The sequence below is a fragment of the Channa argus genome, chromosome 9 (genome assembly GCF_033026475.1).
Source record: "Channa argus isolate prfri chromosome 9, Channa argus male v1.0, whole genome shotgun sequence".
NCBI lineage: Eukaryota > Metazoa > Chordata > Actinopteri > Anabantiformes > Channidae > Channa > Channa argus.
In genome coordinates, this window is record NC_090205.1 from 2,093,404 (window position 1) to 2,114,963 (window position 21,560).

Below are 21,560 nucleotides of genomic sequence, written 5' to 3' on the forward strand. Positions count from 1 at the left end.
CTTGTACTATAAATCGTGACTGGTAGTTTTCAAGCAAATTCCTAGGCAGGTGGTCACATAATTGCTTTTCAACTACTTTTTCAACAACTTTAGAAATAAAAGGGAGATTGGGTCTCAATCTAGAATTGGCTAAACCCCTTTGGTCAAGATTTGTTAAGCTGGGGTGTGACTACAGCAACTTTATAAACTTGCTGTCCATAACCTGTTAACAAAGATAGAATGATCTAATCTAATATGTAAGTTTCAATTAAGGTATCATTTGCATTTTATAATAAAATAAATATTTTATACTGAATTAAATATAGTGTTGATGCATTTACTGTCAACATATACACTGTTTTATTGGATACACTGTTTTCAAGGATGCAGCCAATTCAGGAGCAGTAAGGCTTCTGTTTGTAAAGGACGGCAATTGTAAGTACTTGCCTTGATGTAGTGATGTGAACTGGGGTCTTCCAGTGCATATTCTGTCCTTATTTGATCAGCATTTTTCTGGACATTTTAAAGAAATCTCCAATTTCTTGGCTGTATCTTGGAGAATAACTGTCCTTTCTCAAGACAAGTAAAGACTGAGTTACTAATGAAAGCTTTTTAAGGGCAGCTCTAATGTATCTAATGCCCTGATCAGACCACCTTAAAGCAGCCAAACAGCAGACCAACACTGCAGTTCAATACATGTAGAAGGATCTGTCTGAATTCTCACTAGTGCCTGCGTTTTTTAATTAAAAAGTACCGTAAAACAATACTACCACAAACCTTTCTTTTAGTGACAGTATTGGCCAGGTACCTGCTGTTTGCCAGCACAGTATTAGGGTTGCTACTGAGACAGAGAACATTTTCTGTGCTTTCAGAAAACTTTAAGTGCTGTTAAAAAAGTGGGATCTCATATGCTTTTACTGTAAAAAGTACTGTATCATCTGTCAAACCAATCTATCATAAAGCTCTGAGTGTCTGACAGTTGCTGACATGACGGGGATACAGGAATACCTCTTGGTTGAAGGCTGGAAGGGCGGAGATCAAATAATTCTTTTCTGCTGGGGGTCCAATGCTAATGCTAATAAATGGCAGGCTGTACCAGTGAGTTTCTGCTGGGTGTGTTACAGCTGTATAGAGCACAGAGAGGAAGGGCTATGTCTACATGCTGGCAGTCAGAGGCAGTGATTTAACTTTAAACACAACCAGGGATAATAAGAAGGCGTGTGGGCAGACATACTGTACAGATAAAAGCGTCAAGGTGACAAGAACATGATATCACAGCAAAACTGGCACAAACTGACCAGGACAGTATGGCAGGGAACTGGTACTGTAACTCTTGGAAGACAGGGATGGTCAGGGGATTGAGAAAGGCAGAAATGTCCACGGCATGTGGTGAGAGAATAGCAGGAGACAAGCTAGGAATTGTGAGAAATGTTGGGCTTAAAAACTTTTTCAAAAATCTAAAACCAGATTATGGATTTTGGTAATCCATAAAAATATGTGACTTGGAAGTTGTAACATCATGTTACAGTGAGTTACAGGTTTTCTCTCTGTGTACTGCAGTTGCATGCTGCGTGGAAACATTTGACTCCCTTTAATCTAATAATTAATTGATAGAAATAACTGTGCTTCACTTTGGATTTAATATAAAATGAATACAAAATTCCCATGAAGAGCTGCTTATTGATTTGGGACTATAAAAAACAAACAAAAATGTTACTATTGGCTTTTTAAAGTTTGTGTTTTAAAATGAGAAACAAAAACACAGTTAAAATCTTCAATGACCATTATAAGCCTAAAATGCACACTCCATGACAATACAAGGCATTACTTGTAATAAGGTTCTACTGTACCATGATTAATTTATTAATTTAGTTTGAACTACATTATTTGACATACAGCTTATAGGCACAGATACCTGAAAGCAAATACAGTGATATAACACATTCTGATTTCTGTCAGAAGAATAACTTCTTTAGGTGTTTAGAAATTTCTTTCATTTTTAATCCATACATGATAGGATTAAAGAGAGGATGATACATCACTATTTGCAATGTCATAATTAAACGTTCAATCTTTGTAAAATCAGATTCCAGTTGAACTGTGATAACGTCATATGCACACAAACAGGAGAAGTTAATTAAAACGATCAGATGAGGTAAACAGGTCTGTGCAGCTTTTTTTCTCACATCTCTACAACTTCGATAGGATATTATAAGTATCCTGGTGTATGTAAAAAGTATGAAAAGCACAGGCACGAGTGCAACATTTACCAAAATAACCATATCATGAATGATTTGTGCTCTTGAGACAGAGCAGTGAAGTTTGTAAACTGTATTGTTACAAAAAATCGCTTTTAGTGTAAAACTACAGAGTTTTTGATTAGCACTCAGTAGAGCTGGTACTGCAACCTGTGAGGCAGGCACAAGCCAAGACAAAACTAAGAAAATAATGACAGTTGTTTGCCTCATAATAGTCTGATATTGCAGAGGTTTACATATAGACACATACCTGTCATAGGCCATGGCTGCCAACAGTAAGAACTCTGAACCACCTAAAGAGTAAAATATATGAAACTGAAAGAGACAAGCTGAATATGATATGATCTGTTTTTCAGATAAAAAGTCAACTAAAAGCTTTGGGTAGATAACGGTGCTCAAAAAAACAGAGTTGGTTAACAAAGCTGCAATGAAAATGTACATAGGCTCATGGAGGCTTTTGTGAGTGCAGATCAGATACACAATGGTTGAATTAGTGCAGATTATTAGAACATATACTGTAAATAAAACCACAAAATAAAGATACCCGTATTTGTCCACATCCACATGGCCACCAATAGTTATATACGTTACATTAAATTCATCATTCATTATTAACTATATGTATAAAAGAGGGAGATGATATTAAAAGAAAAGGTGAGATAAAGGTAACATCTACGAAGAGAACAGTTGATTTACATGTCCCTGACTTTTACCCACAGGATGAGTGTGTTAAGAGTATGTTCATCTTGAGAATTGAGAAAGTGAACTATTCATTGCTGTGAAATGAATTTTTATTAGTTTCTTTGAACCTCTATGGAGCTCATTAGACTTTTCCAAGAATTACTAACATGCAAACAACTTCATGAAACTCTGCAGAGCTTTGAGGAGACGCAAAGCCAAGGCCTGATGAACACAACACCAAAGCCTTATAGTAGGAAATCTTTCTTTTGTGGCCATGCATATCAATAACTTTGACAATTGACAACTATGGCACATGAAAGACATCATAGAGCCAGTAGCAAATGACTTTCAGCAGTTACATTTGGTAGTTGCTGTAATCCCTCATTGACTTCTCATTAGGGTTGCAATAGATCGCCAAGGTCACAGAGTGAATGGAACCACAGTTCTTGGGTACTGCATCAGATCAGTTTCAGGGATGGGGAGGCCACTTTTCCATTAATGACTCACAAACTTAACCCTGAAGAGGTTCTTTAAAATCCTAATGCATTCATCCCTAATACAAAAAAAGTCACCTTTCTAAAAACTGCTTCTAAGAGAAAACACTTTTGAATTTGGACACACACACTATCAATGCAACATCAGTAGTGACACACACGTATCATTTCATTAGCCATGCACCCTTGCAGAAAATCGTAAAAAGTGGGCATGAAACCATATTGCTGCTCACAAATGTTCACCTCTGCCCTTAGACGAGCTGCTTCATTGTTTGGCTCATCAGCTTTATTCCTCTGTAGTTGCCACAGCTCTGCTCATCTCCCTTGTTCTTAAAAATTGGCACCAGTACACTTCTCCTCCAGTCCTCAGCATCCTCTCACTCTCAAAGATCTTGTTAAACAAACTAGTCAGAAACTCTACTGCCATCTCTCCTAGACACTTCCATACCTCCACAGGTATGTCATCAGGACCAACTGCCTTTCTGCTCTTCATTCTCTTCAACGTCTTCCTCACTTCACTCTTACTAATCTTTGCTACTTCCTGCTCCACACCAGTCACCTCTTCTACTCTTCGTTCCCTTTCATTGTGTCCAACCTAACATACAAGTCCTCATATGCTCTTTGTTTGGCCTTTGCCACCTCTACCTTCACCTTACGCTGCATCTCCCTGTACTCATGTCTACTCTCTTCAGTCCTCTGTGTCCCACTTCTTCTTAGCTAACATCTTTCTCTGATTTCATCTTTCTCCCACGTGAATAATAATCTTACTATATTTACTTTTACCTTTAGCCAGGAGTTTCAAATATAATTCAAATGTCGCCCGCTCTGGCCCCAGGAAGATGTTTGACTATGGCCACTGGAGTCTCTAACTTTTTGAATAACGTTTCTGACTATAGAGCTGCCAATTACCAGAGTTGGTTTCTCACTGGGTGCAAAGCTGAGTGGGGAAAATTGATTAGAAATGTGAACATCAGGCGTCTGTTTAGCATTAGATCTCTTACAAACCGTCACCCAGCCGGACTGGCTTCCTGGCTGCTCTGGAATTGTCGGGGGACAGCTAACAGGTCTGCCCGCACCAGCTACCGGGGCCTGACTAGCTAGGTTATTTTCCAGGGTGCAGAGCTCCAATTCCGTGAGCCTCGCCTCCAAAGCTTCAAAAACCTTACACTTGTTACATATTCCATTATCACGAAAGGAGGCAGAGGAAAAACTGAACGTGAGACAGACCGAGCAAGTGAGAGAAGCAGAGACAGAGGGAGACAGAGAAGCCATTGCTAACAGATAACTGTTAAGCTAATGGAGCTAAGATTGTTTAATACAATTGTATGTCACAACTCAAGTATTAATTCTTGTGTGGAGAAATCACTTATTTAAGTAAAATAAGAGCTGTAATTAATCAGTAAACAGTTCTTCGGCAGAAACCCAAGAGTTTGCAGAAACAGGAAGTGACACAATACGCTTATCACAGGAGGAGCCAATACCTGACAGGAATATTGGTGCCCCATTTGTAGCCATTCTCAATCATATGTCTACCAGACCCATCCCAGCATCCCAACATTCCTCCTTTTCTCCACAGTCTGATTGTAATGAGCCCATGCAGCCATATAAAACTCACCTTCTACAAGAAGAGGGGGTTCCCTTCTGCCAAATAGACAGCTGAGATCCTCGTCCATTTTCCAGTACCCTACTCATCTCAAAAATCATCAAGTCCATTGCAATCAAACTGCAGCTCCCCAGACAGCTCATCATCCACCCAACCTTCCATCTGTCCCATATCAAGCTGGTCATCCTGAGCAGCTTCGGTAGGATATATTTTGGATTTGGATTTGTCATTGAGGATTTTGGATTTTGGATTTTGGATTTGTTATTTTCTGACTGAGATTGAGAAGTGTGTATTGGACATTGAAATGTGTGTTATGCAAGTGTGGATTGTGCAATCTACTGACCAGGAGATCAGAGCAGAATAAAACTTACCCTTCTCGGGCCAGTGCCACCTACTGTCCCCTCCAGTCTTTTCATCAATTTTATGAATTTAATTAAAGCACAATTAATTCCATCTTTTGTCTCAGTTTCTCCTTGGGTCCAGATTATTAACAAATGCTTCAGTTTGTTGCTCAGTCACTGTGCCAGCACAGTGAGCCCAACAGCCACACACACTGTTAAAGACTTGATCAGTAATTATATTGTTAATCCTGATGTCACTCTTTTCATTTGGTTTTACATTAAAAATCATTCAAGCAGACAAATCACTTGTCGGCAATGAAAAGAGAAATTAGTGTTGATACTTGCTACATGGCCTCTTGAGAATCCTAAAAATTTCTTTCAAGTCTATATATAACTAAAACTAGGATCATCCATTATCCATCACCGCTTATCCTATGTGAGTAACGGGGGGCTGGAGCCTATCACAGCTGTCATCAGGTGAGTGACGGGGTACACCCTGGACAGATCGCCTGATCCTGTCAGGTATTGGCTGCTCCTGTGGCACAGAGAGACATACATAGACAGACAACCATTCACACTCACAGCTACAGGCAATTTCAGATACAACAATTAACCTAACATACATGCTTTTGGACTGTGGGAGGAAACCGGGGTACCCAGAGGAAACCTGAACAAGCATAGGGGAGAACACACAGAAAGGCCATGGCCATGGCCGGCCGGCGCGCAAACGTGCAACCTTCTAGCTGTGAGCAGCTGCCCGAAAATAGGATCATCAATATCAACTTGCATTCTTAGGAAAATGTAATTCAGCAACACATTCTACACAATCAAACCGCTTCAATAAAAAAAGGGAGAAATGTCAGAATTTCAGTTTAAGTGAGGAAGCTTAAAAAAAAGTCCTCAGTGGACCAAAGCAGGTCGGTGAGCATCTTTGTTAAGAAATATCAACCGCGGGAAATTCCTTTACTTAACAGGTGGTAGAACAAGTGTTTACATTAATGTTCTGAAAAAAATCAAATACCAGCTCATTTTTTTTATTCCAACATCAAAAATGGCCTTTTTTTGATTTGCTATAAAACTATTTAAATAAAGACAAAATCTAATTTATTATTTTGTCAAAATTCTTTTGTAACTTTAATTTCTAGCCAAGTCATTAGTTTGTGAATGTATCTATCCAGATATAAGTATTTCTTTCTCCTAAAGATCACAGGATCTCAATAAAGTCCTGTGTATTTCCAAGTTGCAGAAGTTACAAGCAAAAAATGTTTAGCTAAAACTACTAAGGATTTTACATCAGTATCTCTGTGGTAGACAAGTTTTTGAGAGTAACAATGTTAAATTTGTCTATTGACCAGAATCAAAGACACTGTTAAAGACTGGATTAATTAGTCAGTACATTGTTGAGACACGTTACTTTGACACTGGTTCATTGCGGCTCTGCAGAACAATTTCTTCAGGTGTCTAGAAATTTCTTTCATTTTCAGTCCATATATAATTGGATTAAAAAGAGGATGATACAAAATGACTTGGAAAGTCATTATTAAACTTACAGTTTTTGGAAAATGTGGTTCTACTCCAACTATAACAAAGTCATATGTACCTAAACAGGAAAAATTCATCAAAAGGATCAAGTGAGGTAAACAGGTCTGTGCAGCTTTTTTTCTGACCTCTCTACTGCTTTGATAGACTATAATAAGTATCCTAGTGTATGTAAAAAGTATGAAAATCAGAGGGAGAAGTACAACATTAGTTAATATGATTATATCACGTACAATACGAGCTCCTGAGATCACACAGTGAAGTTTGTAAACTAGATTGTTGCAAAAAATGCCTTGTAAAATATGACTACAGAGTTTTTCATTGGCAATCATACCAGCTGGTACTGCAATATGACAAGCAGGCCAAAGCCAAGCTAAGACCAACATAATACTGATAGTAGTTTTCCTCAAGATAGTTGGATATTGCAGAGGTTTACATATAGACACATACCTGTCATAGGACATGACTGCCAACAGTAAGAACTCTGAACCTGCTAAAGAGTAAAATATCTCAAACTGAAAGATACAGGCTGAATATGATATGATCTGTTTTTCAGATAGAAAATCAGTTAACAGCTTTGGGTAGATGTTTGTGCTGAAAAGAACAGAGTTCAGTAACAAAGCTGCAATGAAAATGTACATAGGCTCATGAAGGTTTTCATGTGTCCATATAAGGTACACACTTGTCAAATTACTGCAGATTACTAATATATATATTATAAACATAGTTATAAAATAAAGGTATCTGTATTTGTCCACTTCTACATGCCCACTAAATGTTAAATATGTTATATTTAATTCTTCATCCATTAATCTTATGAAAGAATAATATAAAGAGAATAAAATAGGTAGGAAAAAAGCAGTATAAAGTCAAAGTACTCTGAGGTTTAAATGAGCAGGTAACCTGTGTTGAAAAGTCTTCATTTACTGTTCAGGAAGTGAATCACAGGAGTCTGAGAAACTTCTTTTATCAGGTTCCTTCATCCTCCATGGAGCTTATTAAACTCAGCAAAACAACTAATGTGTAAACAACTTAATCAAACTGTAGAGTTCGAGAAACTTTTGGTAGAGTTCATAGAAAGTATCTGAGAACTGCTAAAAAGTCAGAGCAGTACAGGATAGAAAATTTTGTGCTGTGCGATTTCTTTTTTATACTATATGTTCCCTGCTCACATTTAAACTTTGGTATTGTTTGATATGGACTCCTGTTGTTAAGTTATTGCTAAAATCAAAGAATTGGCATGATATGGCTTTTTTGTGTTCTGTCTCAAGAAGAATATGCATGTTCTCAGAAAGGTGAGGCCCATAATTCAACAAGATCCTTGGTCAAAGTCAATATTGTGGATGCAGCTGCCCGGTGTTGTGGTCATTAGCCCATCTGTGCCTTTCTGTGCCAACCTACTGGTCACATACCAGCTGTGAAAAACCTGTGTTTTACTTGGCCTGTTTTGGATCATAGGAAAGACATCAAAGTCTGTAACATCAACAAATGAAATAAGGTGATCATGAAAACTGTGTGCTGGGGACCTCTCCATGGAGAGGGCGACGCTGACTGACAGGAAGTAACAGAGCCAGACCACGGCAGCATGACATCATCATTTTAAACGTGTGACAAGAGAACACTAAACTTTTAGACATCAATCAATCATTATAACAGTCACTCTGATCTCACTCTTTACAATTTTTACATGTTACATAGTTCAAGCACCAGAGAAATCGCTTATCTGCTTTCTAATCTCTTGGGATTCTTAGAAGTTTCTGTTTTTCAAGTAAATATATAACTAAAGTGAGGATGATAAAAAAAAATCTGCCATGTTTTCTTCCTTCTGGTAGTACAATTGCTTAAGTTCAGACTACTTTTTCCCTCCCTGTTATCATCTGACCACACTAATCCAGTCCAAATGCCATGCCAATGTCTTGGCTGTCGATCCTAGTGATGTGGATCAGTGAAGTTATTGTCTTGTTCAGTCCTGGGATACAGCTTGATTTCATCCATGTAGAGGTGATGGCTTAATCTTGCTCCATTCAGTAGTGAGTATTTGTAACCAGTCTTGGTGATGATCTGGTTGAGGGGGTTTAGTTCTATGCAGAACAGCAGCTGGGACAGAGCATCTCCTAGGTGAATTCTGCCCTTGATGGTGAAATTAATTTTTTTATATGTTATTTTATGCTTTATGTGTTTCTATGCTTTACATGATTTTATGTTTTATTCTGGCTTTTAATCTGCTTATGTAGCACTTTTGGATTTGTCGATAAACGTAAAGTGCTTTATAAATAAAATAAATTATTAATGTTGATGTTGTATAGTTCCAAGCATTCCACGATTCATGTGTGAGGCATTAAGTTGTAGTCTTTCTTGTAGTCATATGTGTACCATTGTAATAGTCAGTGGATCTTATTCAGGAAAGTTACTATGGTCTTCCCTCAGGTCCATTAGCTACTGAACATTGTTGTTATGCGATACTTCCTTCTCCTATATGCTTTTCCAGTACTGTGTAGACTCTAGATAGATAGATAGATAGATAGATAGGTAGGTAGGTAAATGCTCTGCACTTATGTAGCACTTTTCTACCTATTGCCACTCAAAGCGCTTTACACTGCTTCTTATTCACCCATTCACACTCACAACCACACACACAGTCACACACCGATGGGGGGGCTGGTATGCAACTGACCAACGCTCACCGGGAGCAACTAAGTTGGGTTTCAGTGTCTTGCTCAAGGACACTTCGACATGTGACCGGAGGAGCCGGTGATCAAACCAACAACTGCGGGATTGGTGGACAACCGCTTTACTTCCTGCGCCACAGTTGCCCCAGATAGATAGATACATAGATGCAGTTTCAGAGTTGGTATCGGGGAGAGCAAATTTAGAATATTTGTCTTCCTCTCTTTGGTCATTGTCCTTCTGGCTCATTTTACAGGCATCCACTGCCACCCTAGCTCTACCTGCCCCCACTGGGCTCAGGAGTCCTCAGATGGGCAGGGTCATATGCCTTTCCGAATAAGGCTGTGCCATGTTCTGCTTTGGCTTCACTTATGGCTTTAATGATTCTGCTTTGTTATACAATAATGTTTTGTTGTGAAAGAATATCCCCAGTCCTGAGTTTGAATTTCCAGCCAACTGTTGCCTTTCTGTATAAAGCTGCACAAAGTTTGCATGTTGCATTCATTGCTTGCGTGGGTTTCCTGTGGGTACTCCTGTTTCCTCCCACAGTCCTAATACCGGCATGTTAGTTTAATTGGTGAATCTAAATTGTCCATAGTTGTGTATGTGAGTAAAATATAGACTTTTAAGAAAGCATCTAACTACTTTGTTGTTCCTTTTTTCTTTTATTAGATTGACATAATTGATAAATAGATATTTCTGATTACATAAAGTTACAATTTAAAATATGATCAGTTACATTTTGATTAGACATAACTACATAATTACATTTCACCAGCCTTAGGTGAACTCTATAGTTTCCAGAGTTTTATCAGAGTTTTTATAGCAAATTCTATGAAACAATGTTAATCCATCATTTTAAAAATATCCCAAGGTTAAGTGCAACACGTTTTGAACAAAACACTCAAGACTTGGCTTCGGATTCATAGTGGTAGAAACAGCTACTTAAATTTGTGTTTGTTTGCTAGTGTCACTAAAAGTTAAACACTTATTTGAGATCAAACAATTAAAATATATAACATATATATAATATAAATCGAGATTTGATTGATCAGTTATTAAAGACATGAGAAACAGATATAAATGGTAATTCATCGGCTTACTGTTGCTCTGCAGAATAATATCTTTATGTGTTTAGAGATTTCTTTCATTTTCAGTCCATATATGATTGGATTAAAAAGAGGCTGATACAAAATTACTTGTAAAGACATTATTAAATTTACAGTCTTAGGAAAATGTGATTCTAGTTGAACTATGATAACATCATATGTGCACAAACAAGAAAAGATTATTAAAACTATCAAGTGAGGTAAACAGGTCTCTGCAGCTTTTTTTCTGACCTCTCTACTGCTTTTGCAGGCTATTATAAGTATCCTAGTGTATGTAAAAAATATAAAAATCAGAGGGAGAAGTGCAACATTAACCAGTATGATCATATCACGTACAATACGAGCTCCTGAGATCACACACTGAAGTTTGTAAACTATATTGTTGCAAAGGATCCCTTTTAAAATCTGACTACAGATTTTTTCATTGGCAATTAAAATAGTTGCTACACCAATCTGACAAGCAGGAACAAGCCAAGCTAAGACCAACATAATACTGATAGTTGATTTTCTCATGATAGTTGGATATTGCAGAGGTTTACATATAGACACATATCTGTCATAGGACATGACTGCTAACAGTAAGAACTCTGAACCACCTAAAGAATAATATAGAAAAAACTGGAGTAGACAGGCTGAATATGATATGATCTGTTTTTCAGATAGAAAATCAATTAGCAGCTTTGGGTAGATGTTTGTGCTGAAAAGAACAGAGTTCAGTAACAAAGCTGCAATGAAAATGTACATAGGCTCATAAAGGTTTTCTTGTGTCCATATAAGGTACACAATTGTCAAATTACTCCAGATTATTAATATATATATTATAAACATAGTTATAAAATAAACATATCTGTATTTGTCCACTTCTACATGCCCACTAAATGTTAAATATGTTAGATTTAATTCATCATCCATTAAAGAATAACTGTGGATAAAAGAACAAAATTAAATCAAAGTCCTCTGAGGTCAGAATGAGCAGGTAACCTGTGTTGAAAGTCTTCATTTACTGTTCAGGAAGTGAATCACAGGAGTCTGAGAAATGTCTTTATCAAGTTGCTTCATCCTCAATGGAGCTTATTAAACTCAGCAAAACAACTAATGTGTAAACAACTTAATCAAACTGTAGAAGTCGGGAAAGTTTTGGTAGAAACTCTCTGAGATTTGCTGAAAAGTCAGAGCAAACTGGGATAGATGTTTTAGTGCTGTGTGAGAAATCTTTTCTCCTGATATTACACCAGTTAAGTTATAACTAAAATCAAACAATTGCCATAATATGGCCTTTTTAACAGACACCTCAATAAGAATTTCTTAGGCATTGAGGAAGGTTGAGGGCCACAAATTAACAAGGCCCCTTGTTCAAAGCCCCCGATTAGGATGTGGCTGCATGGAGTTGTGGTCAATTGTCCATCTGTGCCTTTTGTAAATGGTAAATGGTTTGCTTATGTATTGCTGTACAATGTTGTGAATGACACACACGCTGCAAAACCTGCTGAATATCACTGAGAACAGCTCGCATTCCCTCCATGATCAGAAGATCTAATAGCAGAGCACCTTCAGTGAGTTGCTTCTTTAGCTCTGCTTTGACCAGAAATCATTTCTCTCAACAGCTATATGGGTGCTACCATTTTATTTTCCCGTTCTTTTCCTGTGTCTTGTCTCCCAGTCACACTGGCCACTAACTGCCTTCTACAGTGCTGGGACCTCCACCTGTACAATCCGTTCCATTGGCTGTGCCCCCTAAAATAATATTCTGGTGACTCTAGTAGCTCCTGGGCTTTTCTGATCCATGATGCCGTATTATTTGAGCTCCAGCCTTCATCATTGCTGACAGAGCACTCTCAATTGGCATAAGTGACCTCTCTGCTCTCTGAATGTGCTTGACTCTTTGGAACAGCTTACCTTCTTACTGTTGATGCAAAAAAAGAGCTGGAATGAACCATATCTTCATGATATGTTTTATCAGGGACTCTCAAAATGTATTTTAGATGAAGTAGCCACCCGTGACCTCCCAGACAACCTGACTGACTTTTTAAACATGCTACAACAAAACCACACTTTTGAAGACTTGATCAATCATTATATTGTTTGTCTGGAAGTCATTCTTTACAGTTTTGTATACATTAAACATCATTTAAGCAACAGACAAATCACTTGTCTGTAATATAAAGAGAAACTAGTGCTGTTGCTTGATAGTCTCTTCAGATTCTTAGAAACGTGTTTCAAGTCCATATATACCCATAATGAGGATGATACAAAATCACTAGTCTTTTCTAAACATGCATTCTTGGGAAAATGAAATTCTAGTCCAACTACACTAACATCATATGAAGATAAACACATTCTGCCACAATAAAAGTACTTCAGTAAAAACGGGAGAAAAGTTAGAATGCTGAAGAGATGAAGCAAAGAAAAGTCCCCTTCAGTGCACCACAGCAGGTTGGTGAGCATATTTGCTGAGGAATATCTATTGAAAGTACCTCGACTGAACAGATTGTAAAACAAGTTGTTATAAAAATGAATAAAACATAAAAAATATAAAATATCCAATATTAGGTTTACTTTTTTCATGCCAGCATCAAAAATGACCTGTTTGATTTGCTGTTAAATAAAGCTGAGCCATAGTTTCACAGATACAAAATCAAATTTATAATTTTCTCAACATTCTTCTGTCGATTTAATTTCTAGATGAGTCATTACTTTGTGAATGTGTCTATCCATATGTAAGTATTTCTTTCCCCTAAAAATCATGAAACATCTTAGAATCTCAAAACAGTCCTTTGTATCTCGTTGCAGAAGTTAAGTGCAACAGATTTTGAGCTAAATATACTGAGTATACAGTTTCTCTGTGGTAGCAGTGGTTGTTAGTATTTTCTGTATGTGTAATAAGACAGTTTTTTGAAACTAACAATCTAAAACCTGTATATTTAACATAATCAAAGACACTGTTAAAGACTGGATTAATCAGTCAGTACATTGTTGAGACATGTAACTTTGGCAATAGTTCATTGTGGCTCTGGAGAACAATTTCTTCAGGTGTCTAGAAATTTCTTTCATTTTCAGTCCATATATGATTGGATTAAAAAGAGGATGATACAAAATGACTTGGAAAGTCATTATTAAACTTACAGTTTTTGGAAAATGTGGTTCTACTCCAACTATAACAAAGTCATATGTACCTAAACAGGAATAATTCATCAAAAGGATCAAGTGAGGTAAACAGGTCTGTGCAGCTTTTTTTCTGACCTCTCTACTGCTTTGATAGACTATAATAAGTATCTTAGTGTATGTAAAAACTATGAAAATCAGAGGGAGAAGTACAATATCAATTAGTATGATCATATCACGTACAATACGAGCTCCTGAGATCACACAGTGAAGTTTGTAAACTATATTGTTGCAAAAAATTCCTTGTAAAATATGACTACAGAGTTTTACATTGGCAATCATACCAGCTGGTACTGCAATATGACAAGCAGGCCAAAGCCAAGCTAAGACCAACATAATACTGATAGTTGATTTTCTCATAATAGTTGGATATTGCAGAGGTTTACATATAGACACATACCTGTCATAGGACATGACTGCCAACAGTAAGAACTCTGAACTTGCTAAAGAGTAAAATATATGAAACTGAAAGATACAGGCTGAATATGATATGATCTGTTTTTCAGATAGAAAATCAATTAGCAGCTTTGGGTAGATTTTGGTGCTGAAAAGAACAGAGTTCAGTAACAAAGCTGCAATGAAAATGTACATAGGCTCATGGAGGTTTTCATGTGTCCATATAAGGTACACAATAGTCAAATTACTGCAGATTATTAATATATATATTATAAACATAGTTATAAAATAAAGGTATCTATATTTGTCCACTTCTACATGCCCACTAAATGTTAAATATGTTGTATTTAATTCATCATCCATTAATCTTATGAAAGAATAATATAAAGAGAATAAAATAGGTAGGAAAAAAGCACAAGTGAATCAAAGTACTCCGAGGTTTGAATGAGCAGGTAACCTTTGTTGAAAAGTCTTAATTTACTGTTCAGAAAGTGAATCAAAGGAGTCTGAGAAACTTCTTTTATCAGGTTCCTTCATCCTCCATGGAGCTTATTAAACTCAGCAAAACAACTAATGTGTAAACAACTTAATCAAACTGTTAAAGTCGGGAACATTTTGGCAGAGTTCATAGAAAGTCTCTAAAAACTGCTGAAAACTCAGAGCAGACCGGGATACAGTCTAACGTGTAAACAACCTCATCAAACTCTAGAAGTCTAAAATTATAGACAGATCTGTTCAGTGGATGGAGAAATTTTCAGCAGACCTAGGCTCTTGTTCCAAAAAGCTAAATCCATAGGATTTGCAATAAACAATATTTAATAGATCACATGTACATTGGTATTAAGACCTTTTATTCAGTACTTTGTTGAAGCAGCATTGCCAGCAATTAAAGCCTCAGGTCTTTTTAATTACAATGCAACAAGCATTGCACACCTGGATTGAAGGATTTTTCTGCCATTCTGCCAAATCCTCTAAAGCTAAGTCAGGTAGATAGGGACCTTTGGTAAACAGCCATTTTAAGGTCTCTCTAGAGATGTTCAATAGCGTTCTTCAGGTCTCTGGCTGGGCCACTCTAGGACTTTGGCCCAGTCTGAGGTACTGAGTGCTTTAGGACAGGTTTTCATTGAGAACAACTTTGTACTTTACTCTATTGAGCTTTCCCTAAACCCTGACCAGTCTCCCAGTTTTTGCTGCTGAAAAAAAACCCAACACCATGATCCTGCAACCACCATGCTTCATGGTAGGGATGGTATTGTGAAGGTGATGAGTGCTGGCCTGATTTTTCCAGACATACTATTTAGAATTGGGGCCAAACAGGTCAATCTTGGTTTCATTAGGCCAGAAAATCTTTTTCCTGACAGTCTCAGAGTCCTTCTTCAAAAAGGATTTTATGCATTTGGACTGAGGAGATGCTGCTGCCCAGCCATAAAACCAAGATTGGTGGAGGTCTGCATTGATAATTGTTATTCTGGAAGTTTGTCCAATCTCCACACAGCCATCCGGTTCTTGGTCACCTGACTTACTAAGGCCCCTCTGTCCCAATTGCTCAGTCCCTGTACTCTTGAGAACCTGCAGTGCCACTCACTGTGTCTTGTTACTGTGTTATTTACAAACCTCACTACATTTGCCAACCCTTTGGGGTGACTGTGGCTCAGAGGGCAGAACAGTCCATTTTCAATTCTAGTATTGTTTATTAGATTTCCGACTTTTCCTGTCACATGTTAAGGTGTACCGGAGCAACACGCTGAACCCCAAATTAGTTGCTGCAATTGAATGCAGGCCAGCTGTATAGCAGCTCCCCCATTAGTGTGTGAGTGTGTGCATTATTGTGAGTGTGAATCTGTGAATAAGAAACAGTTCACATCGCTTTGCCTACCAATAATGTAGAAGAGTGCTATAGTGCAAGACCATTTACCTCTGTCAGCATGTGTGGACAATCAAAAACTTTTTCTACTTCAATAACACAGAACATAGCAAGTCAGCTCATGAATAGTTACCTACTGGTCTAACAGAAGGAAGACCAGCCCCACATTTGTTTTGGGTCCATTTCTTTTAGCTTTCGACCACAAGTACAGACCAATTCAATATTTTTATTCTTGATCAGTCTCTTGCTTTGTCACTCTTACAATAACAATTAATCATTTAGCAGATGCTTTTATCCAAAGTGACTTAAAACTAAGCAGTAGACACTAGGGACAACTTGGGGGTTCAGTGACTTGCCCAGGCATACTTTGAAATGTAGTAAGGAGTTCCAGGAGTCGAGCCACTGACCCTGTGGTCCGTGGCTGTGAAGCTTTAACCAGTTATCGCGAGAGGCGTCTATATGACTCTAAAGACTAAAATACAGATTCAAGCTCAATGTGGTGATAGGAGAGATGCCATTTGCCAAGTCAATATACCATCAAAATGATTTGGAAGCATGTATTTTAATGTAAAAATGTTATTTAATGTGGCTTTTACATCACGTCTCTTTGCTTTGGATACCAACTGAAACATTTTTAAGTATCTGCGCAAATGTTGGAAAGACTTGAAAAACGATCAGCTATACTTTTCTTACTAATCTGATCTTACTTTTTACGTAAGTACTAATTCATTTGGACTCTGCAGAACAATCTCTTGAGATGTTTAGAAATTTCTTTCATTTTCAGTCCATATATGATTGGATTAAAAAGAGGATGATACAAAATTATTTGTAAAGTCATTATTAAGCTCACAATTTTTGGAAAATGTGGTTCCAGTCCAACTATAACAACATCATATGTACCTAAACATGAAAAATTTATCAGAAGGATCAAGTGAGGTAAACAGGTCTGTGCAGCTTTTTTTCTGACCTCTCTACTGCTTCGATAGACTATAATAAGTATCCTAGTGTATGTAAAAAATATAAAAATCAGAGGGAGAAGTGCAACATTAACCAGTATGATCATATCACGTACAATACGAGCTCCTGAGATCAAACAGTGAAGTTTGTCAACTACATTGTTGCAAAAAATTCCTTGTAAAAGATGACTACAGAGTTTTACATTGGCAATCATACCAGCTGGTACTGCAATATGACAAGCAGGCCAAAGCCAAGCTAAGACCAACATAATACTGATAGTTGATTTTCTCATAATAGTTGGATATTGCAGAGGTTTACATATAGACACATACCTGTCATAGGACATGACTGCCAACAGTAAGAACTCTGAACTTGCTAAAGAATAAAATATCTGAAACTGAAAGATACAGGCTGAATATGATATGATCTGTATTTCAGATAGAAAATCAATTAGCAGCTTTGGGTAGATGTTTGTGCTGAAAAGAACAGAGTTCAGTAACAAAGCTGCAATGAAAATGTACATAGGCTCATGGAGGTTTTCATGAGTCCATATAAGGTACACAATAGTCAAATTACTGCAGATTATTACTATATATATTATAAACATAGTTATAAAATAAACATATCTGTATTTGTCCACTTCTACATGCCCACTAAATGTTAAATACGTTGTATTTATTTCATCATCCATTAAGATAAACATAACCTATAAACAGCTCGAATATGTAACAGCCTGAAGTGAATAATATTCGAAAAAACAAACAAAAAAAAGTACTCTGAAGCATGAACCAGCAATAAATGAACAATGGGAGTCTGAAAAATGTCTTTTAAAAAGGTCACTTCACTCTCCAAAGAGCTTATTAATCTCTGCAGAACTACTAACATTTAAATAACTTAAACTCTAGAGGCCTGATGTTGTAAACAGATTTCCTCAGTGATTGAGAAAAGTTTAAGACAGGGACGAGGATACTGAACCCACTATGTAGTTATAATGTAAACTATAACTACTACTTAACATATTACTAAAAGTATTATGCTAAAGATTATGGTGTAGTGTCTGTTTAAAGGAGAACTCATGAAAAATAACCAGCTAGCGGTGTAAGATATTAGTTTTAAGATTGGACCCAATGAGGCACTTGACACAGTTTTTTTTTGCTCAGTTTAAATAAGGTTTATTATAAAATATAATAGTTGACAAAAACAGGATGTAGTAAGTCCTCCGACTTGCTAGATGGTGCTGAACTCTAGTCTATTAAAGAGGACACGAACATGACATTCTTGACAGTAACTTGACGGATATGGTGTCTTAACATGAAAACAAAAACTTACTAAAGTCTGTGGGAAGACAAGCGGAGCTTAGAGGAAAAACAAAGCTCTCATGAGGAAGAGTGGAGTATGGTCCTGGTAGAGTAGCCAAATCTTGAGATGCAGTGAGGTTGAGTAACTTGAAGATAGGTTAAGGAAATGGTGGGAGGACCACTGGGGAAGATGTAGTGGTCTGGATCCGTAACACAGTGGCAGGCCTGGTAGTGAGCGTGTTGAACGTAGCCGTGGTGAATCTCCAATCATCATCATCTCCAATGATAATGAAGAGAACTCCAAAATCCCATTCATGATACAATATAGAAATTCCAAAAACCCATTAATCAGTGAGTGCCCTAGTGCAACAGTCTCATAGTTCTGGATTCCATAATTTTCTTACGTGATACAAACATGGTTCTTAACATTGGTATGAAAAACCGGATATTTACTGGTGGAGTCCTTAATACCTGATAATATCTTGGTTAACAACATAACATAAAAATCCTTTAGCGGATATTCATTTGGTGAAGTCCTTGATACAGGTAACTTGAACACATGGTGGATACTCATCTGAGTAGTAGTAGATCATCATAACTTGGTAAGAACGTAACATATCATGATCAAAACGTAGACATGATGTGTTAAATCTTCACCTTATAATCATATGGTTACAAGAGCTTGTGAAAAACTTGATCCCTCATGGGCAGATAACAGTACTCATAATCCTGGTCATTCATTAGGTTGGCAACAGAGAGTCGATAGGGAGCAGTTACACACAAACAAAGTAGCAGCAGAGTCAGGTCAAAAACTTAGCGTGGTCTGAACTGTAGATAGCAAAGCTGATTTAGATGAAAGCTGGAAAGCTGCGGTGAGAAAGCAGACGATCTGGCAGCTTGGTGAGGGAACTGAAGAGGTGTATAAACAGAGTGGTGAGACAAGGTGAAACTGATTACCGGTGATTAGTTAAGCAGGGAAAAATGTGACGGGACCAGGAACAGGAAGAGGCTGCAAAAATAAAAGTCTTGATGGGGGGAGTGAAGTTGACGATCCTGACAAGCAGTTTTTGAGCATGTTGAAGATTCTGAATCATACAAGTCTGGGTTTTCCTAGAAAATGCTGCCCAGTGGCAACTGGACTTACTTTGAGAAAACTTTTCTTACAACATCACAAAACGTCTGGGAACAATATTACCCTCCTGGTGGGGAAAAAAACCCTTAGTGTTGCTTTTCACATGCATGAAGAAATAGCCACCAAGAAAAATAAAGGTTTTTATAGTCACAAACACTCATTCCAAAATTGTGGCTAATGGATGCAGTCTAACTTAATTAGCCCAGGTTTTCCCCAAAAACTTTTCCTCTTTCTTTTTAGCCCACATCCTTTGCTGGACCCCACCAACACAGGCAGCGGTTGAATGTTAGCAAGTCATAACTAACAGTTATTTTAATGACCTATGAATTTGTGTAATCGGGTGTAATTAACTCCTGTGTGAGTAATAATAAGAGTAAAACCTCATAATTATTATATTTAATTATGGCTGTTAAACAAATTCTCAATCATCAATACAGTGCACAACATCTCGCACTCGAGTCGTGTTTATTATCCAACAAAGTACAAGGAACATTAATAATAGTAAAAATTAATTAGATAACTAAATATTAACATTACTAATATTATTAGTAACAGCTCACTGCCTCACATTCAACAAAAACTCAAAAGTGCCTTTTCAACAACTCAATTACACTTAAAGAGACAGGAGTAACGTTACTGTTAACAGCAGCAAGTATACACACATTCTATATATATACAAACAAAATACATTAAAAAAAAATGAATTTAGTATTTAGTGAGTAATTAGTAATTAGTAATTTAGTGAGTCTTTAACAAACTGCAGCAGAATGTGGAAGCTCCTCATTCCTTTTGGTTTGTAAAGGTGTCTTTCAATTATTATCTAAGAATCTGACAAATGTCATTTCTGACAATTATCTGTGTTGACAGAGCAACATTTTGAAGTGTTTAGAAATTTCATTCATTTTTAGTCCATATATAATTGGATTAAAGAGAGGATGATATACTATCATTTGTAGAGACATTATTAAACGTACAGTTTTTGAAAAATCGGATTCCAATTTAACTATTATAACATCATATGTAACCAGACAGGAAAAATTGATTAAAACCATCAGGTGAGGTAAACAAGTCTGTGCAGCTTTTCTCCTGACTTCTCCACAGCTTCGGTAGGTTATTCTAAGTATCTTTGTGTAAGTGAACAGTATGAAGACCATTGGGGAAAATATGGTGTTTACCAAAACAATCACACCATAGACAGACAGCACATTTGAACTCACACAGTGAAGTTTGTAAGCTGAATTGTTGCAAAAGATGCCATTTAACACAAAGTTACACAGTTCAGCATTTGCACTATAAATAACTGGCACTGCCAGCTGACAACCGGGTACAATCCAGGCTAAAGCTAGAAATAAACTGACTGTTGTTTTCCTCATGATAGTTGGATATTGCAGAGGTTTACATATGGACACATATCTGTCATAGGACATAGCTGCCAACAGTAACATTTCTGAGCCACTTAGAGAGTAATAAAGAAAACACTGGAAAAGACAAGCTTGATACGTTATGATCTGTTTTGCAGATAAAAAATCAATCAGAAGCTTTGGGAAGATGTTTGTGCTGTAGAGTATAGAGTTCAGTAACAAAGCTGCAATGAAAATGTACATAGGCTCATGGAGGTTGTGGTGAAGCAAAACAAGGCATATGATGGATACATTACTACAGATTATTAACATATATACTATAAACATGATCACAAAATAAAGAAATCTGTATTTGTACACTTCAACATGCCCAGCTAGGGTTATAATTGTTGCATTTAATTCATCTTCCATTGAAAGTGTGTAAATGTAAACGTATAAAACAGACAGATTATTAACCAGCATCAGCCTAAAAGGTTAAAACATATGTCTCTGTCTAGACATACACCCTGTTGGAAGTCCCCCTCCAGAATTTCACAAAGTGAACTGTTCTGCTCTGTTATCTATTTTGAATAGATTTCTTCACCCTCCATGATTCTCATTAAGCCCCACACCAACAACTACTAACATGTAAACAAGTTTTGCAATGATTCTGTGAGACTGCATCACCCTCCATAGGTCTAATTAAAGGCTTCATCAAACAGTATCATCAAACTCCAGAG

At 37.0% G+C, this 21,560-nt stretch overlaps 6 protein-coding genes across 6 annotated transcripts; all 6 read right to left on the reverse strand.

Annotated features, from left to right (window-relative positions):
* Positions 1–1,934: 1,934 nt before the first annotated feature.
* LOC137132844 (olfactory receptor 6N2-like) lies at positions 1,935–2,846 on the reverse strand. Its single transcript, XM_067515853.1, has one exon. The coding sequence runs from the start codon at positions 2,844–2,846 to the stop codon at positions 1,935–1,937; it is 912 nt and encodes a 303-aa protein (XP_067371954.1).
* Positions 2,847–5,783: 2,937 nt separating this feature from the next.
* Positions 5,784–7,704, reverse strand: LOC137132846 (olfactory receptor 11A1-like). Its single transcript, XM_067515856.1, has 3 exons — positions 6,771–7,704; positions 6,013–6,146; positions 5,784–5,891 (listed from the first exon to the last, which is right to left on the reverse strand). Exons 1-3 carry the CDS (start codon positions 7,702–7,704, stop codon positions 5,784–5,786), a joined length of 1,176 nt encoding a protein of 391 aa, XP_067371957.1.
* A 2,949-nt stretch (positions 7,705–10,653) lies between these two features.
* Positions 10,654–11,598, reverse strand: LOC137132847 (olfactory receptor 13C2-like). The gene has a single exon (XM_067515857.1). It carries the CDS (start codon positions 11,581–11,583, stop codon positions 10,654–10,656), a length of 930 nt encoding a protein of 309 aa, XP_067371958.1. The 5' UTR covers positions 11,584–11,598.
* Positions 11,599–13,629: 2,031 nt separating this feature from the next.
* LOC137132848 (olfactory receptor 4N2-like) lies at positions 13,630–14,592 on the reverse strand. Its single transcript, XM_067515858.1, has one exon. It carries the CDS (start codon positions 14,590–14,592, stop codon positions 13,630–13,632), a length of 963 nt encoding a protein of 320 aa, XP_067371959.1.
* A 2,222-nt stretch (positions 14,593–16,814) lies between these two features.
* On the reverse strand, positions 16,815–17,741 carry LOC137133245 (olfactory receptor 11A1-like). Its single transcript, XM_067516672.1, has one exon. The coding sequence runs from the start codon at positions 17,739–17,741 to the stop codon at positions 16,815–16,817; it is 927 nt and encodes a 308-aa protein (XP_067372773.1).
* Positions 17,742–20,331: 2,590 nt separating this feature from the next.
* Positions 20,332–21,267, reverse strand: LOC137132850 (olfactory receptor 13C2-like). Its single transcript, XM_067515859.1, has one exon. It carries the CDS (start codon positions 21,250–21,252, stop codon positions 20,332–20,334), a length of 921 nt encoding a protein of 306 aa, XP_067371960.1. The 5' UTR covers positions 21,253–21,267.
* Positions 21,268–21,560: the final 293 nt, after the last annotated feature.

Coding starts and splice junctions, on each gene's coding strand:
- LOC137132844 (XM_067515853.1), bottom strand. CDS start 2,846: ATGAATGATGAATTTAATGTAACGTATATAACTATTGGTGGCCATGTG.
- LOC137132850 (XM_067515859.1), bottom strand. CDS start 21,252: ATGGAAGATGAATTAAATGCAACAATTATAACCCTAGCTGGGCATGTT.
- LOC137132846 (XM_067515856.1), bottom strand. CDS start 7,704: ATGGATGAAGAATTAAATATAACATATTTAACATTTAGTGGGCATGTA. Junction 6,147..6,770: donor CGCAATGAACCAGTGTCAAA/GTAACGTGTCTC, acceptor CATTTTCCTAAG/AATGCAAGTTGATATTGATG. Junction 5,892..6,012: donor CTTGTTCAGGTTTCCTCTGG/GTACCCCGGTTT, acceptor TCTGTGCCACAG/GAGCAGCCAATACCTGACAG.
- LOC137132848 (XM_067515858.1), bottom strand. CDS start 14,592: ATGGATGATGAATTAAATACAACATATTTAACATTTAGTGGGCATGTA.
- LOC137133245 (XM_067516672.1), bottom strand. CDS start 17,741: ATGGATGATGAAATAAATACAACGTATTTAACATTTAGTGGGCATGTA.
- LOC137132847 (XM_067515857.1), bottom strand. CDS start 11,583: ATGGATGATGAATTAAATCTAACATATTTAACATTTAGTGGGCATGTA.